This window comes from Mizuhopecten yessoensis, unplaced genomic scaffold (assembly GCF_002113885.1).
Source record: "Mizuhopecten yessoensis strain PY_sf001 unplaced genomic scaffold, ASM211388v2 scaffold716009, whole genome shotgun sequence".
Taxonomy (NCBI): domain Eukaryota; kingdom Metazoa; phylum Mollusca; class Bivalvia; order Pectinida; family Pectinidae; genus Mizuhopecten; species Mizuhopecten yessoensis.
Window position 1 is genome coordinate 51,099 of NW_018479902.1, and position 20,733 is coordinate 71,831.

Consider the following 20,733-nt stretch of genomic DNA (forward strand, 5'->3'; position numbering starts at 1 on the left):
TTATTAAATCTTGTTAAATCTTTCCGATTTCTCGGTGGTTTTCGAAAAGAATATTCCGAATGAATGAATTGTCACATGACAGACGACACCACCTGTTGCGACACTGATGCTCTCCTGATGCTGAGAGGTTACGATGTATCCGGCAATTACCAGGATATTTGTAAGATTTTAATAACATATTTACTATCTTACTATAGTTTTTACGCATATGTTTGATTATTTTATTGTCTCGCTGGTAGCATTCCCATAAATTTAGGCAGTTATAACCACTGTCATTATGTAAACCGTTATGGTTACTTTCGCTTTTATTGAACGGTTATCATAAGCCTAAATAAATAGAAGCTCACGCTGAACCAGATATATTTACCATCAGATATAACACAATAATCAGACAGTTATATTGTACCATTGTGGATTATAAGATATTGCAATATTGCACGTTACTCGTTCAAATAATATATATTTAATGTAGGGGGGGGGGGGGGGGGGGGNTATTACTGAACACATATCAAGTTCTCCTTATAACTGTGTCTTTTAAATTCCACAGGTTGCCCTGCTTCTGTTGATTTCTACAGTTGGAGCTTTAAAAGGTAAATATTATCTAACTCGCATCATGACTCTAAGGACATTTAAATTTTACATGTAATTTCTGTCTTCTGTGTTTTTTTAATCTATATAATTTTACACTCCTAACGTTCTGTTATAACGTTAATTGAGACCGATTTGGATATCCTAGAAGGTCTTAAGAAACAGCTGTGTATGGTGCAACTGACAATTTTTGGCATACATGCAACCACTTAGCATTTCTACAGGCTGCTAGTGTTCGTCTGTAACACGTCTACCAATCAAGTGTAACAGAAGAAAGAGAAAAATGTAATGGCCAGACTTGGATTCGAACCTGTTACCTTCGTACTCTAGACGTATGCCATACCAATTGAGCTATTTGGTCGTGGACGATCGCCCAAGTCCAGTTCTGCTACATTCCTCCCTCCTTTTTCTAAGTCTTTGCCCCCGAAGATACAACTCTTTACAACCCAAGTATGGGTATCCCCTTGCTAAGCGTATTCCCAATGCTTGAAACAAGTGTTGGCAAGCTCAACAATTTTGTTACAGCATGGAGAAAGAGAAAATGTAACCGCCAGACTGCCGGAACCCTCCGAACTCTAGATGGACGCTTTACCAATTGAACTATCTGGTAGCCATTTATTGCCCCAGTCCAGTTCCGCTACACAAGCATAAGAGAAATTATTCATAGTTGATGAATAGTAAAAATTAAGCAGCTAGCTAGTTCCTGCATTTTACCTATACATGTAGGTGACACCCATAAAGTTTTTCTGAATTGTCAATCTGAGCATAATTTGTTTTTTCTTTCATATTCTGTTAAAATTTTGTGAGTATTCTTTTTGTGATATCATATGTTTATATTATTTCATATTTTGTCTCTCTAATTGATTTTTTTTCTCAGAATTTCAAACACTGGATCACCTTAAGCCAAAGGCATCACAAGAAACACAGGCAGCGGCTGCACAGGCCTTGATTGGACGTATTGTTGGGAAAAGAGCCAATGAGTTCAAAGCAGCCATATCATCTACCTTAGGACCACAAAACAGAGACACTTTTCAGGTGACTTAAAGAATACTTTCTTTCAGAAATTTGTTAAAATATGAAAGGTGTGATTATCATTAACATTATGAATACCCGGTATTAATGTTCAGCTGTTAAGTTGGAATTCTTTTTTTCTTCATTTACTGTAGATCATCACATCTGGACCCTATGTCAATATTACTGGGACGACAGGTGTTGCTGTTGCAATGGGACTGTATTACTACTTGACCAATCACTGTGGGTGTCAGTACACATGGGCAGGGCAACAGATGAACATCCCATCCCCCCTACCCAAGGTTCCTGCCCCAGGCATCAAAGTGACTACCAATGACAGGTATTGCTTCGTCATTTACTATGAATTGAAAATCTTTTACTTTGTTCTTTACTGGCTTTAGTTCTGTGGTTTGGATAGAACTTTACATAACCATTCAGTACACAAATACATTGTACTGATCATGAGTACATGTGATATCCCCTGTTTTATCAGGTTTGTTGTCTGTATGTTAACCAGGTTCCGGTACTACCAGAATGTGTGTACAGTAGACTACTCGTTTGTGTGGTATAACTGGACCGACTGGCAACAACAGTTGGACTGGATGGCTCTACACGGAATCAACATGCCACTGGCCTTCACTGGACAGGAGGCCATATTTCAACGGGTAAAACTTAAAACATTGGTATTTTGTACCTGTACTCTATCTTGATAACTATTAAACACACTAATTTTCAATCTAGATTGATTTTCAGAGTAACAGGGAAATTCATTTATATCAGAAATCTTTATTCCTAACTCTATATCTAACACAAATCTAATTCTCAAGTAACAGGATATAATAAATTACATATTAGTTATTTTAGCATAAGCAATTTTCAGGTCATAAAAAATAAACACTTGTATGTTTGTGGTATAGTATTTAAGAAGAATCATATTAGATTTTAGTATTATCTTTTTGCTGAAGGAATTAATGACAGGTGCATTTCCAAACAATTGAGAAAGTTTTTGGAGAAATATTATATACATGTAAATATATATATTATAATTTAAAACTTTTACAGGTCTACATGAGAATGGGATTCACAATGTATGACATACAGAGACATTTTGGTGGCCCAGCCTTTCTTGCTTGGTGAGAATGATCTTATAACATATGTCAAAGTTAACTGAACCATAACAAGAATTGAAAAAAAACACTTCTTTCTCTTAGAGAATGAGATTTCTGATGTTTAAAGTAACGAAGATACATAACGAAGATACATAATATCTAATATTGAGAGATTACTGCAGTAAAAATGTTTACCAGCGGTACCTCAAATAAGTTATGTTATTATCTCCCTACATTACGAGTTATTTCACCTTGTTTATGTAGATCACTGCAGTCTACCAGTTTCCTTTTACATCTTTTTATATCGGACCTCTAATTTTGGTCCTTGGCTTGAAGGTTTCATTCTTATATCATTTGTAAATCAGCAAGTCTTGAACAATTGGTCAAACCCAGACAAAACATGGCCCTTATTGTTTATCTTGACGAGTGTAATCCCTACGGACATCATGCTTGGGATGAACCACTGCTCTAATGTAATAATACTCTGAGTTATCTGCCCTGATAGATTAATAATGGGATGCATGGATAGAGTGGACCACCATTTCACTGAACAGTGACAGGCAAGAGCTATGTGCCTTGGATTGTGTTATCTCCCTTGATATAGCTTACATGGTCTGGATGGACCACTTGTGACCTCACAAAACAGATAAAGCCATGAGTTGTGTCCCCTTGTAATATATGCTATCTCCCCTGACAGGTTGTAGAAATAAATTGGATGTATCAGTACTTTACTGAACAATTGCCATGCCTTATCTCCCTCTATCATGTGTTATCTCCCCTGACAGGTCAAGAATGGGTAACATGCATGGTTGGGGCGGACCACTACCTCAGTCCTGGATTGATCAGCAGTTGGTCCTACAACACAAGATCCTTGACCGGGCCAGGGAGCTTGGAATGATTCCTGTCCTGCCAGGTTTTGCTGGACATGTTCCTGAGGCTATCACATGGTGAATAACTGAATATGGTTCATCTTTAAGCCAAGATCAAAAAAAATAAAGCACCCCATATTTTCTCTTTATTTCAATTGGACAAAAAGTTGATTTCTTTGTCTATAAACTTTTTTTTTAAATTTGAGCAATTTTGCAACTGGATAATTGGCTGTAATATGTAACACTAAAGTTCAATTTTTTGACTTTTATTTAAATTTTCATTAACCAAAATTTGTTTTGTGATTACCTGTAAAAGCATGCAGATTAACAGTCCAAGGTGTTTTATTCAATTAGGTGAAACGAAAAACAAATATCAGAGACTGAAACCAGTGTTACTGGCTCCCTGTTTTTGTTTGTTTGTAGGCTGTTTCCCGAGTCAAATGTATCCCGACTGCCTGACTGGGCAGGGTTCAATGGAACCTACTGTTGGTATGTTTATACAGAGACTTGTAAATGGTTTCCATTTATACTACAGTATATGTATCTCTCACAATTATAGAAGAATATTTAACTTTTTGATGGATATAAGACATGTATCACATTGATCATTTTAACAGGCTTGAAACACAATCATTAAAATGTTTCATTTTCTAAGATCATCCAGTTTATGTTATACTACATGTTTGATGTGTGTGTCGTGGATATTGACACTGCAGTCGTAGTACTACTAGTTGTACAGTACTTGGCAATCGCATACTGTTGTGTTCATTTAAAATGTTCCAATTGAAAAACCATCAGGTCCCATAGGAACACATATGATGAACACAAATTGTATCTGTATTTCCTTATTAATGAGATGTTTGTTTTAGTAAGTGATGGCTGCTTCATAGTATATCTACATCAGAAGAATTGTTCTTTCTCTAACTGAACATGAATGGCTGGTGATAGGCCACCCCCCTCCCAACTTTCAAATACAGTGCAGTAGAAATGCTAATCAAAATTGAATTCATGGTCCTGCAATAAGCGCAACCCCTATGTTGAGTCAGAGATAAATGTGGTAGATTGACTAGCAGAATATACAGACAATATGTTTCAGTTGTAACATGGTACTTAATTCTTGCCTCCCCAGCAACCTCCTCCTAGACTTTGATGACCCGCTCTTCAAACAGATTGGTGTGCAGTTCCTTAAGGAGGTATACTTTATAATTTTTTAATCATATACAATTCATGTGTATGATCATGTAAATACAGTACAGACTTTATGGTCCAGTCTCCTAGGTTCCATAATTGTCAACAGAATATATATTGTTTATGTTTGTTATAGAATAGTTTTTCATATGTTGATGAAAAAAGTCTGATCAACATGGTATGGGATATCTTAATGACATTATTTCATGAAAAAAACCCATAGTAGTTTGAACTTTTTTTGTATTTATTATTCTCTCAAAGCTTGGCTACATTTATTCATGCAGCTAATTTAAACTTCTATTGAGATTTCAGATGATGAACGAGTTTGGTACAGACCATATCTACAATATTGACACCTTCAATGAGATGGACCCTAAATCAAAGTAGGTATATAAAATATCAATGGCTTTCTACAGGAACCATCAGTTAGACTTGTTATTCCGCTCCTCTACAAGTAATTACAAGTCTAATTTTGATTAGATTGATAAATCATGATGGGAGCAGAGAATGTTTTAGCAGAGTGCAATGTCAAATCTAATCAGCTGCATCAACATTTACATAATCTATATTTGGGTCATTCATAATTATAAGAAATTGTAATTACTTCCCAGTGACCCGGAATTACAACCTAGATTGGTTGATATTAACAGTCATATCACCATTTACATAGATTGTCCCCAGTCTCTGGAATATTGGGATAATTAGAAAAAGATGAACTCAAATAACTTTGATTACTTGGATGTCTGAAGCTAGCCTACGTTCTAAACTGGGGGAGAACAACTAGTAGTAAAATTCAGCTGGAAATTCTTTGTAAAAACTTAGGGGCTGGTAGCCAGTCTAGCATTTACACAACATGTACCTGTTATACCAGGGTCAATGGTTATTATTGTATTTACTTAACAGTGCCCCAGAATACCTGGCCAAGGCTTCCCGCACCATTTATGAAGTTGTTTTGGATGCTGATCCACAAGGAATATGGTAACAACATGCACATATGAAAATAATCATCATTACCAGATATTTCCTATGTTAAAAGATTGTATTTAAGTATCTCAAAGTGCGAGTTATAGGTCATGGTTTTCTAACAGCAAAAATTAGTAGGCAGAAATTCATGATTGGTATGGATATTAGAATTTTAAAATGGTCAACAGAAATTGAGACTTATGGATATGGAATCAAAGGAACATTATATTTTACTAAAATGTTCACTTATAATACATGACAGTGTGTAGAAATATGTAAGTACGATTTCACTAATACAACAGGTAGATTTAACTGTGTTATAAGTTAGTCCATTGTGATGTGTTTGTACATGTGTGTCTCATTATCATCGCTACCTGGTACAATATGATATTACTGTTGCCGAGCCATTAAGTTATTAACAAACAAACTAAAACATGCTAGCCTGTACAGTATGTATACTGTCATACTTGTTGGTATTTAAGGCTGATGCAGGGATGGTTGTTCCAGTCAGTATGGTTCTGGAAACCTGAACAGATAAAGGCCTACCTTACTGGTGTTCCAACGGTAGGTCCTTACATTTACTTCCATCACCAGTTTATTTCTCCTACGGGTCATCTTTTTTATACGTCACATTAGTAGAATCAAAATTCAGCTAATTTATATTGAAGTGACAAATACTTGTTTAATACACAATAAATGTAAAATGAAAGTGACATGCTATGAGAAACAATTTATTAAATGTACATTTAAACTTTTTTATGTCAAAGTTGTTTTGAAAATAAAAAGCTCTTTTTTTCCCCACTGATATCCTATTTGAAATATCTAGAGTTAAAAGATTGGTAATAAACTCAGTCGGACCAAAAATCCTCTTTTAAGTGAAAGAGAGTATTTACAATGTTTTACTGTGGATATGATTTTCAAATTGGGATGGTCATGTGGTGCTGTAGATGGCATGCTAGCTTATCTAAGACAATTAACATGCGGGTCGACTAGATTGTTAATTATAAGTCAATAAAAGGTGCTTTATAATACATTTTGTAGTTGCAAAATATAGTTGTTTTGGAATAATTAAATCTATATAATGATTGTAAAAAAAAATGTTTTCTTATTTGTTTCGATTAGTTATGTGACAGTTTTCAGCTAACAATTACCTATGACTTGTATTTTCAGGGGAAAATGATTGTGTTAGATTTGTACTCTGAAATTGCTCCAATATTTACAACGACACAATCTTACTACGGCCAGCCATTTATTTGGTGTATGCTACACAACTTTGGGGGATCGTCTGAAATGTATGGAGCGTTTCTCAACATCAACAATGTAAGTAGCTGAGGTACCATCACTTTGATTTCTGGAAATACCTCGGTATATCAAACACTGTTTGACATATATAGATATTGTTTGGTATTGTATAACATTATGTGGTTTTGATTACAAGATTGATGTGTTTGACATATATGTATTGGAAATGCATATGACTGATGGTTTGAAGTTGTTGATATTATCAAAACATTGACTGACATTGACTTTGTTCATATTGTATGACATTGTATGACTTTGTTCATATTGTAGGACATTGTATGACTTTGTTCATATTGTAGGACATTTTTTGACTTTGTGCATATTGTATAAAATTGTTTCATTAATGATAATGTGGTAAATAATTGAAGCTTTGATCTTTTTTTCATGTTTCACTTAAATTGTGTTTCAATGCTTGAATACTGTTTGTAGCTATTGATGAGTCATGCTTGATTTAAGAACCTCTATTTGCTACTTTCAATATACTTAACCTTGTCAAAATGTTGGTATGCTATGGTCCCTTTCATGTATCGGGTTCCACCATTTCAATCAGCTGAACCTGAAAAGAAAATGACAGGCTCAGGCAGCTCAATTTAAACAATGCTGGCCACAGGAGAATTTGGCACATGCATTTCAACGGGGCCAGATGTGTCTGACTGAAACTTAAAATGTTGATATTAATCCCTAGTTTGCATTATTTCTGCAAAAACAAGTTCCATTCACAAGTATTTCTTAGGAATTGTTATGAAATTTAGTGCATGCATGAAAGAAGGACATGTTAGATATATTATTATCTATTTGTTACAGAACTCCAAAACTGTGCTTTTTTAGCTATGCCCATAAGTTCAACACCATTCTGGTCAAAGTGTTTTCCTTTATCGCAGATTATTTATGCCACCTGAACTGTTTCAACTGGAACACACGAACCCAACCTATGCTTAACTCCGACACAAACTGATCCATTTTACTGTTTGTACCTATACTAAAAGAATAAAGGAATCTCAATGCAACACAGATGTTAGTGTGATTTACTGTCTATATGTTTTGGCCTGCTTTGCGGCCATCATCAGGGCAAAGGTTTATTGCAGCTAAATCCTAAGGTACAGAAATGTGGTACATAAAGATTAACATAATGGCAAGTTGTTTATGGAATATTCTGTACATGTGGTCAATTGCCTCCAAGTTTGGGCAAGTTCTGTTGTTCCAAAAGTTCCTTTGGCCATACTATGGCGCAGTATTTGGGATAGAGCGGATCCGGAAGGATGCAAGGGATAGGACAAAAGTATATTGCGGTTAAAGTCACAGATCGCAATTAACCCCAAAAATAAATTAAGGATGGAGTCGAAGCATGCAGCCGTGTAGGGGAATATTCCAGAAACAACAGGATGAACTGTTTTACACTACTAACATCACAACTGTTGTGTTGTCATAATGTAGCTTATCATAATGTAAATATTTTTGAACCGCATTGCTGTATTTAGGCTTTAGCCAAAATATACCTTTGACATGATAATGGCTGCATAGCAGGCGGAAACATGTAGACAGTAAATCATACAAAACTTCCTTGTTGTGTTGAGATTCCTTTATTCTTTTAGAGTTTTTTTATTAGTAAGAAGCTCTATTGAATCCATTACATTAGGAGTGTTTGATTGTCAATTATTTGTACATAGAAAACACCAACTGTGCACTGTATACCTAGCTAGGTAAGATCAAATGCTAACCTTTGATCCAAATTGCTTGATCAGGGTCCATTTGATGGGCGGGCTTTCCCTAACAGTACCATGGTTGGCATCGGAATCACACCAGAGGGCATATATCAGAATGAGGTCATTTACGAGTTCTTTGCTGAAAACACCTGGAGAACTGAACCTAGAGATGTAGGAAAATGGTACGACTCAAAACGTGAATTTAATATCATTTCTTATGGATCTAATTTGCACCAATGGCAATTGCTGAATTTTAATTATCTAAGCTGAATAATGTTAGAGATGACAAGTAAAAAAACACTGAAGGACATACAGTTTCAGGCTATGGTGGATTGGTGTTTTTGCCATATAATTTCTGTACATCTGTTTGTTTTTCAAATATATATAATGATGCTTATGTATGCATAGATACTATAGCAATAAGGTTTTGGTTTAAAATTTCTACAAAACTTAGCTGCATGGATATATTTTGTTTGTTTTACAACTCACTTTGTTTATTGGAAACAATTTTTCTTCTAAATTTCAGGGTAACTGATTATGCAACCAGAAGATACGGAAAGTATGACAAGTATGTGGATCTTGCCTGGCACTATCTCAAGGTAAGATACGGAAAGTATGACAAGTATGTAGATCTTGCCTGGCATTATCTCAAGGTTAGCTATCTCGTTACTAATAGATGTTTGCTAACATTTGAGGCTGTATATCAGATCAGAGATTATTGTGAACGTATCCCATTGCAATTTTGTTTTACCTTTCTTAGAATTGGTCCTTTTATATGGAGATTGCAGAATAATGAATCAGTTTGATTTTATTACATAAGGGAAGTTTTTAAATATGTAAATAACAACCATTCTGTCATTATGACTGATGTACAAAATCAATTAAGAAAAAATAAAATGGAATGAGGAAGCTAACATTTTTGCATATCATGTAACTTGAATGGGGAAAATGTATTACCACAATACATTGGTCTTATTCTGCTTTCAGCTGCATGGGTATGGGAAATTTCCAGCTTCAATCGATGTTATTTCAGATTCTATATAACTTGAGCAAAAACACTAAGACGCACAGAATGAAGAGAAAAACCCTAAAACAAAACATGAATAAGTTTAGAGTGCTGTCTTTGTTTGCCTTTATTAGCTCACATGATTAAGCATGAGAGTCATTGCCATCTGTCTTCATCTGTCAGTGTCCTTCATTTCAATTTACATTTTCAACTTCTTCCTCAGAACCACTGAACTAATTGGCCTCAAACTTGGTACAATTATTCCTTAATTATGATTTCCCAACCCATGCAAGTGTTATTAATTTTTATCTCATTCCAGAATTTCAAGATGTCCACCATGACCTTTGATTGGCCAAGACATTTTTAATTCAATTACCTCTTCTCAAGAATGTACGAAACTGTTGACTTCAACATTTGTACAAATGTTTCTAGATGCACTGGCTTCTGATTGGCCGAGACATTTTATCCCAAGAACAGCTGCACTGATAAACTCCTTTTCGTGCAAATGTTCTTCACGAAGTCCCCAACAAGTCTTGTTATTTTTTGTGCTGATCAAAATGTCCAAGATGGCCTCAATGGCCTGTGATAAGCTAAGACATTTTGGATTTGAAGTAACTTTGAACAATTTGTCAGCATTGCATTGGGTCTCTTTTAATTGTTTTTCACCATTTCTGGAGAGGGCATAATTTATGTTGTTATATAGCTTGTGCTTAATTCTTTTGCTACATTTCTGGTAAAAAGATATTGTTTAAATAAGATAATGTGTGCAGTTATCAACAAATTTTGTTGCAGACAACTAGTTCTGTTAGAAAGAATAATAATTAAGCAACCCTTCATTTTACACACTGATAGGCTAAACAGATTGTATATTTGACTTCCAATAAAGCTTGCTGCAAACTTTTTTCTTGTTCTTTTTGGATTATTTTTTTATTTCATAATTTTTTGTTTGCCTTTAGCTGAGTATTTACAACTGCTCTGATGGTCACCATGACAACAATCTCAACATTATTCCCACGGTCAGACCACGGTTAACTCCAATGATACACCAGGATGTGAGTATAAGTCAGACCACGGTGAACTCCAATGATACACCAGGATGTGAGTATAGGTCAGACCACTGTTAACTCCAATGATACACCAGGATGTGAGTATAGGTCAGACCACGGTTAACTCCAATGATACACCAGGATGTGAGTATAGGTCAGACCACGGTTAACTCCAATGATACACCAGGATGTGAGTATAGGTCAGACCACGGTTAACTCCAATGATACACCAGGATGTGAGTATAGGTCAGACCACGGTTAACTCCAATGATACACCAGGATGTGAGTATAGGTCAGACCACGGTTAACTCCAATGATACACCAGGATGTGAGTATAGGTCAGACCACGGTTAACTCCAATGATACACCAGGATGTGAGTATAGGTCAGACCACGGTTAACTCCAATGATACACCAGGATGTGAGTATAGGTCAGACCACGGTTAACTCCAATGATACACCAGGATGTGAGTATAGGTCAGACCACGGTTAACTCCAATGATACACCAGGATGTGAGTATAGGTCAGACCACGGTTAACTCCAATGATACACCAGGATGTGAGTATAGGTCAGACCACGGTTAACTCCAATGATACACCAGGATGTGAGTATAGGTCAGACCACGGTTAACTCCAATGATACACCAGGATGTGAGTATAGGTCAGACCACGGTTAACTCCAATGATACACCAGGATGTGAGTATAGGTCAGACCACGGTTAACTCCAATGATACACCAGGATGTGAGTATAGGTCAGACCACGGTTAACTCCAATGATACACCAGGATGTGAGTATAGGTCAGACCACGGTTAACTCCAATGATACACCAGGATGTGAGTATAGGTCAGACCACGGTTAACTCCAATGATACACCAGGATGTGAGTATAGGTCAGACCACGGTTAACTCCAATGATACACCAGGATGTGAGTATAGGTCAGACCACGGTTAACTCCAATGATACACCAGGATGTGAGTATAGGTCAGACCACGGTTAACTCCAATGATACACCAGGATGTGAGTATAGGTCAGACCACGGTTAACTCCAATGATACACCAGGATGTGAGTATAGGTCAGACCACGGTTAACTCCAATGATACACCAGGATGTGAGTATAGGTCAGACCACGGTTAACTCCAATGATACACCAGGATGTGAGTATAGGTCAGACCACGGTTAACTCCAATGATACACCAGGATGTGAGTATAGGTCAGACCACGGTTAACTCCAATGATACACCAGGATGTGAGTATAGGTCAGACCACGGTTAACTCCAATGATACACCAGGATGTGAGTATAGGTCAGACCACGGTTAACTCCAATGATACACCAGGATGTGAGTATAGGTCAGACCACGGTTAACTCCAATGATACACCAGGATGTGAGTATAGGTCAGACCACGGTTAACTCCAATGATACACCAGGATGTGAGTATAGGTCAGACCACGGTTAACTCCAATGATACACCAGGATGTGAGTATAGGTCAGACCACGGTTAACTCCAATGATACACCAGGATGTGAGTATAGGTCAGACCACTGTTAACTCCAATGATACACCAGGATGTGAGTATAGGTCAGACCACTGTTAACTCCAATGATACACCAGGATGTGAGTATAAGTCAGACCACGGTGAACTCCAATGATACACCAGGATGTATGATGGCAATATCTACAGGCCTATTATATTGTTTAACAGCAAACATTCATTTTAATTTAATATCTGATTTTCAGTAAGAAAATGTTCATTGTCATTTCTTAGCAAAATAATGTGTTTATTGCCATTTATATTAATTTTTGCATATACTCTTCAAGATATATCAGGATGTGAGTACATACCTGGTGTATGTATTAAGTCAGTGAACTGATCAGGATGTGAGTACACACCTGGTGTATGTATTAAGTCAGTGTACGTATTAAGTCAGTGTACTGATCAGGATGTGAGCACATACCTGGTGTATGTATTAAGTCAGTGTACATATTAAGTCAGTGTACTGATCAGGACGTGAGTACACACCTGATGTATGTATTAAGTCAGTGTACTGATCAGGATGTGATGAGTACACATCTGGTGTATGTATTAAGTCAGTGTACTGATCAGGACGTGAGTACACACCTGATGTATGTATTAAGTCAGTGTACTGATCAGGATGTGATGAGTACACACCTGGTGTATGTATTAAGTCAGTGTACGTATTAAGTCAGTGTACTGATCAGAATGTGAGTACCTGGTGTATGTATTAAGTCAGTGTACGTATTAAGTCAGTGTACTGATCAGGATGTGAGAACACACCTGATGTATGTATTAAGTCAGTGTACTGATCAGGACGTGAGTACACACCTGATGTATGTATTAAGTCAGTGTACTGATCAGGATGTGAGAACACACCTGATGTATGTATTAAGTCAGTGCACTGATCAGGATGTGAGTACATACCTGGTGTATCTATTAAGTCAGTGTTCTGATCGGGATGTGAGTACATATCTGGGGTATGTATTAAGTCAGTGTACCGATCAGGATGTGAGTACATACGTGGTGTATGTATTAAGTCAGTGTACAGATCAGGATGTGAGTACATACCTGGTGTATGTACTCACATCCTGATATATACTCTTCAAGATATATCAGGATGTGACTACATACCTGGTGTATGTATTAAGTCAGTGTTCTGATCAGGATGTGAGTACACACCTGATGTATGTATTAAGGCAGTGTACTGATCAGGATGTGAGTACATACGTGGTGTATGTATTAAGTCAGTGTACTGATCTGGATGCGAGTACACACCTGGTGTATGTATTAAGTCAGTGTACTGATCAGGATGTGATGAGTACACACCTGGTGTATGTATTAAGTCAGTGTACGTATTAAGTCAGTGTACTGATCAGGATGTGAGTACATACCTGGTGTATGTATTAAGTCAGTGTTCTGATCGGGATGTGAGTACATATCTGGTGTATGTATTAAGTCAGTGTACCGATCAGGATGTGAGTACATACGTGGTGTATGTATTAAGTCAGTGTACTGATCAGGATGTGAGTACACACCTGGTGTATGTTTTAAGTCAGTGTACTGATCAGAATGTGAGTACACACCTGGTGTATGTATTAAGTCAGTGTACTGATCAGGATGTGAGTGCATACCTGGTGTATGTATTAAGTCAGTGTACTGAACAGGATGTGAGTACATACCTGGTGTATGTATTAAGTCAGTAAACTGATTAGGAAGGAAGAAAATAGAAATCTTTGCATAAATGCACTTTCTGTCAGACTTAATATGAAAGTGATGCATTAATTAGACCTTAGTGACTTAATTAAATATGAGAGCTACTTATTTAATAGTACTGTATATTAATTTTTGTGCCTTTCTATGTATTTGGCAGCTTTGGTATGAGCCTGAAGACCTTTACATAGCCTGGGATATCCTGGTTCTGGCTGCAGATCAGTTCGTCAATAATACTCTGTTTATGTAAGTAGATAGCCTAACTTTATATAAAAGTAGCTTGTTAATTTGACTTTATCCCTGACTTTGCTGTTCAGGGAGATAACTTCATAGAAATGACAGAGCCAAATCCTAATCAGTTTACTGACTTAATACATACACCAGGTATGTACTCACATCCTGATCAGTCAGGTGAAAGCCTACAGTTTATTAGCTATAGGCTTCATCTAGGGGAAGATAATTTTCTCGGTGAGTCATGAGTTTGCCTTATTCCTCAAATGTCATATTCTAACATAGTACTTAGTGTGTCCTGTTGAACAATGTGATCTGTCCTGTCAAGGTCACAGAGTGTGTCCTGTTGAACAATGTAATCTGTCCTGTCAAGGTCACGGAGTGTGTCCTGTTGAACAATGTGATCTGTCCTGTCAAGGTCACGGAGTGTGTCCTGTTGAACAATGTAATCTGTCCTGTCAAGGTCACGGAGTGTGTCCTGTTGAACAATGTAATCTGTCCTGTCAAGGTCACGGAACAAAAGTCATGGTAATGCTCTGAACCTTACATTAAGGTCACTCTTGTCATATCAGGTCTAGTGCCAAACTAAGTCGCTGCTGTATGTACAATATATCAGGCATTTTGTCATATCTAGGTCATTGTGGAACATTAAGGTCATTGTGTTATGTCATGATAACTCTGTCCCAACAAGGTACTGTTTCTGGTATAAGATAAATATGTTTCATTAAAGCCAGTATGTTATATCACTGTTATTTTGTCATTAAAAGGTCACTGTTTGATGTCATTATTTATTATATTAAGGCCACTTTTTTTCTTACTTTTTTTCTTATTTTTCTTCCATTTTTAAAGGACCCCATCGGAAATAAGCCACTTTGTGGCTTTTATGGGTAATCCTAGGTAAATGGCAATCACCACCACTCCTATTATGTGACCTAATTATAAATACCTTCATTTACTAAAATAGCGTGTCTCATTTTATAGTAATATCTGCCTTTTTTTTTTTACATATATGTCAATGATTGAATTAAAAAAAACTTTTATTAGGTCAGATCTATTATTATTCTCACTCTTAAAACAAAATACTCTTTTTTATTTACAAGCTGCATTGTGATTTTAATTATATGTTTTATTCTAAATTGTGATATCTTGTAATAACATGCCTATTTTACCTGAATAAATATTATTATTATAATTATTAATGCTTTATCAGGTTATTGTGCTGTAATTAGATCACTGTCACATCAATGTTTTGTTTTACAGGTATGATTTGGTGGATGTGACTCGGAACAGTCTCCAGATTCTCTCCCTAAGTTACTACCAGGACTTAGTGAATGCCTACAAAGGGAAAGACCTCGCTTCAGTCACGTAAATAATATATCCTCTCAAAAAATAAATGAACAGGGTCATGCAGAAATTATCTTATTTCATGCTTCACAAATTATATTTAGATCTGAAAGATATATTATGATGTCACAAGGTTTGCTTGGAGGAACAAAAGGAATATCTGTATTGAAATGGCCAGAAAGATGGTATTGTCTTGATGAAGTGTGTTCGTATATTGTTTAGAAGATACTCAGGTTTTCGATTGATGTGGAAAGTCAAAGTTATGTAAAACAAAATCTGACTGACAAATCTTTGGCAGATCAACAGAGTGATCCTGAATATCGGATACAAGATTAAAGGGCACGTTCAGGGGGATCAGACAGGTTCTCTGAACTTCTAAAAGTTTAACAAGGTTTGTTATTATCGAACCTCCTAAAGTGATCTGCTTCCAGGTAGGGTTGTGGAGTATATACTGGAATCAGCTAGTCTGTCCATTCATTTTTTGGTGGATTAGGATTCTGGAAAGTATGCTTAATATGTGATATGGCCATACATTGTTAAATAAACTTAAATAGGACTAAAGGAGTATAATTAGCGGAGCTCATGATTGGTCCTGTATTTTTTGTTGAGTACAAGATTACGAAAGCCAAGTCTAGAATTGTATCATTGTGCTCCAGTAAAATTTATATATTTTTGGTAGAGTGTTGTAGGAGCTAAATTGTAGGATGGGGCTACTGAATGGTATGGATGTGATTGTTTATTGTTTGTTTACCTTTGGTACAGGATAACAGGAGATAAGTTGTTGGGGCTCCTGGAGGGTGTGGATGTGTTCCCATATTTTTCATTTGCATTTGGTACAGGGCTATATAGGAGATAAGTTGTTGGTGTTCCTGAAGGGTGTGCATGTGATCCCACATTACTTATTTACATTTGGTACAGGACTATAGGAGATAAGTTAGTGGGGCTCTTGAAGGATATGGACACAGTCCTGGCCTCAGATCCTCACTTCCTGATGGGACGCTGGATCGCAGCGGCCCAGGCCAAGTCTACCAACATAGATGAACGCTTTCTGTATGAGTACAATGCACGCAACCAGGTGACACTCTGGGGACCACGAGGGGAGGTAAAGCAGGCTTTAATTTGTCTTATTACATTACCTTGTGACCACAACCAGTATAACAGTTTTTCTACAGACTAAATCTTTCGAGATTGTGTAAATGTAATCAGAGCCATAAAGAAAATGTGTATATGGCAAAATGGGATATAATGTTTTACCTTTTACGACACAATTATTATTTCAACACATTCAAACCTTTGACTGCAACTTGCTCGCCCCATAGTTTAAAAACAAATCTTCTGGAGTTTGGTGTGTATGATGTCATATATATGAATATGAATGCATGGTAAAATTGGAATGCCAGTAGCATGATGAGATGAAGGACTACCAAGTTTGTTGAGATGAATGACCTTGACCCTCTTTCTAGGTCACAGAAATCAAATTCTTACAACTAATTAAATATAATCAAGCAATGTTATATTGATTAAGCAATTTTTAGTAGTATTTTATAAGTTTTACAAGACTGAAATGTCATGAAGCCTTTTGGCCAAAGATCCAACTCAGGTTCTATTGTAAAAAGCCTTTTCAAATTTTTAGCCAACAATTCTTAAAAAAAAATCAAAAAAAATCAAGTTTTATATATTATTTCCTTTTTTTTTATTTTAATGCTGTATATGCATAACTTCAGCATTATTTACAATCAATAATTGATTATTTTTAATTATTTACATTGATGAAAATTTCATTTCAGATTCTTGATTATGCCAATAAGCAATGGGCAGGTTTAATAGAAAGGTAAGCAATTTTGTACAAAGTCAAGTCGCTTGTTCAAAGCAGATTCAAATATCTATATAAAGCACTGCTTCCTTATGAAATTACTTCCTAATTAATGGAAGTAATAGCTCCATTTGCTGAAGTCTTGCTTACTTTTTTCAGGTATTACATGCCTCGCTGGGAGTTGTTTGTGGAAAACCTAAGGGGATGCCTTTATAATGTAAGAAAAACTAATTCATTATTACTGAAATTTCACTTGCATACATCATTGTATTGTAAAAAGTATTATTTTGAAATTTTATAAAAGCATGTTTACCCTTTCCCACTGTAGACCATAATGGACTCATCCAGATCAATGCATGGTAGAGTCTACTAAAGTTACATAGGGGTGAAAGGGTTAATTGTTGTCATTTTTTAGTAAGAAAACACTTGCTGTGAAAATATTTCTATCAAAACCTCAATCTGCCTACCAGTTTGAGAGATGGTGTTGGCCCTTCAGTTGTGCCTAAATTACTGTCACTGTTTATTGTAGAAGACAAGTTTTGATCAGGCTCTCTTTGACCAAGTTGTGCTCAACAAAGTGGAGATATCTTTTACCTTTGACCTTACTCCAATGGCGACGGAACCCAAAGGTCAGTGGAATAAATTGGGATGAAGGTCATTTGCCAATTTAAAAATTACCTGTCACTGTTCTTCCTTTTTAATAAATATGTAATAGAAATGTGTGGAAATGCAACATATATTTAATCAAATTCGAAGATTTATGTGTTATTCAACAAATATGATGTTTTTCTTTTCTATCTTTTTGTAGAGTTTGAAAATCAAATGTTATATGCATATTATATAGCAAAAATAGTCATATAGTCATATTCAAAAAAAAAAATACTCAAAAATCTAATATTGTTTTGTCAATATATTTAAGAACTAAAGTCAGAGTTGAGATGGGTTGTTTTATCAAGTTTGTACTACAATTAATTCACATCCCTTTTCAGGTGACTCGCTGGCAATTGTCAAGGACATTCACTTGAGATATCGACCTGATGCTAGTCTTTCAGCTCTCAAGTTGCTAAGAACGAAATCCTCTAAAACAGACAAACGTGATTGGATAGAGAGAAAGTATGGTCGAAAAATTGTCCCTGATAACAGAGACAGAAAATATAGAATGTATCAGAAACCTGGAGTTTCTACATCACGGAGAAAAAGTCTGTATGGATAAATAATACATAATTTGGTTGGAAAATTGTGATATATACTGAAGGGCAAAATAAAGGATCAATTTTAAAATAAAGAAATTGTTTCCAAACATAATGTTTATCGCCAAACCAATGTCATATTGGTGGAATCGCATCATGCATTGTCAGGTTTCAAAAATCCAAAAATCGCAGTGAATCTTTTTGATGTTAGTTCAGATATTGGCTTCCATACATTTTATACCCTGAGCGCATGCAAATTGCACAAGGTGCCCTCGGTAAGCTTCCCTTTCAAAGGCCGTTAGGTTTTAATGTGTCAGCATTATGGCTAGCCCTTCAGTAGTGGGTGGAAATCGTGCGATTGGGATGCTACAAGCCAGGACAACACAACGTATTGTGGCACATGTGATAAATTGTACAAGGTTTACGATTAAGTGCCTTTTGAAGTGTTATCAACGAGTAGGACATGTCAACCAACTCTCTGGAGCGGGACGTCGATGTGAAATAGTGCCATGTCTGGATCAAGGCATCCTTAATCCATGAATAGCATCGAATCAAAACGACAGTTAGCGTTGTCCTTGAGAAAACGCTATGGGTAGAAGCTAATAGGAATGACGGACACACAAGATATTGACGTCACAAGTGTATTTTAACTGTGTACAGTTGTGACATCAAAATCACATGAAAAATTAAATGACCCTTACTTTGTTCTGTAAGACTGTATGCCTTTTTGGTACTTGACGGCATTCCTGATAGTGTATATTTACGATTTAAAATTGACTTTATCATGATGAAATAAAATGATTTGATGCATTTTTATAAAGTGTATACTTAATTTTGCCGGTCAGTATATAATAGCATTGCAATTTGTTTAGAGAGAGAGATGAATGACTTTATAATGGACCATGTGTGATATTTTGAAAAAGAAGCCATCACATTCCTGTGTTATGCTAACATTTTTTGTGGTGTAGCATGTGAAATATTTAAATTACACATTGGGCCTACCAGCAAGAAGAAAAATCTGGGGACCAAACGTGACACATTTTCTAATTTGATATTAAAATTCATCGACTTTTGTCATCAGTTTTTAGATGGAATATATGGATCGGTATTTTTTTTAATACATTGAATACATATTTTACTTATGTGATAAAAGTGATATCTAATACATTACAATTATATATCAGCGATTGATGAAACTTGCCCAGAAGATTTGTTTTAATTTGTTAAAAAAATACATATCATTAAAAATATATATTTAATTTTGTATTGGATAGATATCAAGGTATTGTTCCTGTGTACAAAATTCAGACATTAAAATGTATTTGAATACTATGGTAATGATAACAAGCCATTTAGAACATTTAACAGCTGAAATGTTTTTGATCAAATTCTTGGGACAATGTATATTTTTATAAAAAGTATGTAAGAAATATGATCTCTCTTTCCTGTGCTGTTATACAGTACCAAACAGTGCTGTTATACAGTACCAAACAGAGCTATACAGTACCAAAACAGTGCTCTTATACAGTACCAAACAGTGCTATACAGTACCAAAACAGTGCCGTTATACAGTACCAAAACAGTGCTGGTATACAGTACCAAACAGTTCTATACAGTACCAAAACAGTGCCGTTATACAGTACCAAACAGTGCAGTTATACAGTACAAAACAGTGCTGTTATACAGTGCTGTTATACAGTACTAAAACAGTGCTGTTATACATGTACAGTACCAAAACAGAGCTGTTATACAGTACAAAACAATGCTGTTATACAGTAACAAACAGTACTATACATTACCAAAACAGTGCTTTTATACAGTACCAAAACAGTGCCGTTATACAGTACCAAACAGTGCAGTAATACAGTACCAAACAGTGCTGATATACAGTACCAAACAGTGCTATACAGTACCAAAACAGTGCTCTTATACAGTACCAAACAGTGCTTTTATACAGTACCAAAACAGTGCTCTTATACAGTACCAAACAGTGCCGTTATACAGTACCAAAACAGTGCCGTTATACAGTACCAAAACAGTGATGTTATACAGTACCAAACAGCGCTGATATACAGTACCAAACAGTGCTATACAGTACCAAAACAGTGCCGTTATACAGTACCAAACAGTGCCGTTATACAG

At 35.9% G+C, this 20,733-nt stretch overlaps 1 protein-coding gene across 1 annotated transcript; it reads left to right on the top strand.

Annotated features, from left to right (window-relative positions):
- Positions 1 to 45: 45 nt before the first annotated feature.
- LOC110441511 (alpha-N-acetylglucosaminidase-like) lies at positions 46 to 19,624 on the top strand. The gene is made up of 23 exons (XM_021484683.1): positions 46 to 160; positions 548 to 590; positions 1,466 to 1,623; positions 1,755 to 1,939; positions 2,117 to 2,264; positions 2,662 to 2,732; positions 3,494 to 3,655; positions 4,001 to 4,066; positions 4,707 to 4,770; positions 5,078 to 5,148; positions 5,669 to 5,743; positions 6,211 to 6,292; positions 6,899 to 7,048; positions 8,773 to 8,915; positions 9,260 to 9,332; positions 10,696 to 10,791; positions 14,174 to 14,259; positions 15,505 to 15,609; positions 16,507 to 16,690; positions 17,376 to 17,419; positions 17,561 to 17,618; positions 17,931 to 18,030; positions 18,391 to 19,624. Exons 1-23 carry the CDS (start codon positions 134 to 136, stop codon positions 18,612 to 18,614), a joined length of 2,415 nt encoding a protein of 804 aa, XP_021340358.1. The 5' UTR covers positions 46 to 133; the 3' UTR covers positions 18,615 to 19,624.
- Positions 19,625 to 20,733: the final 1,109 nt, after the last annotated feature.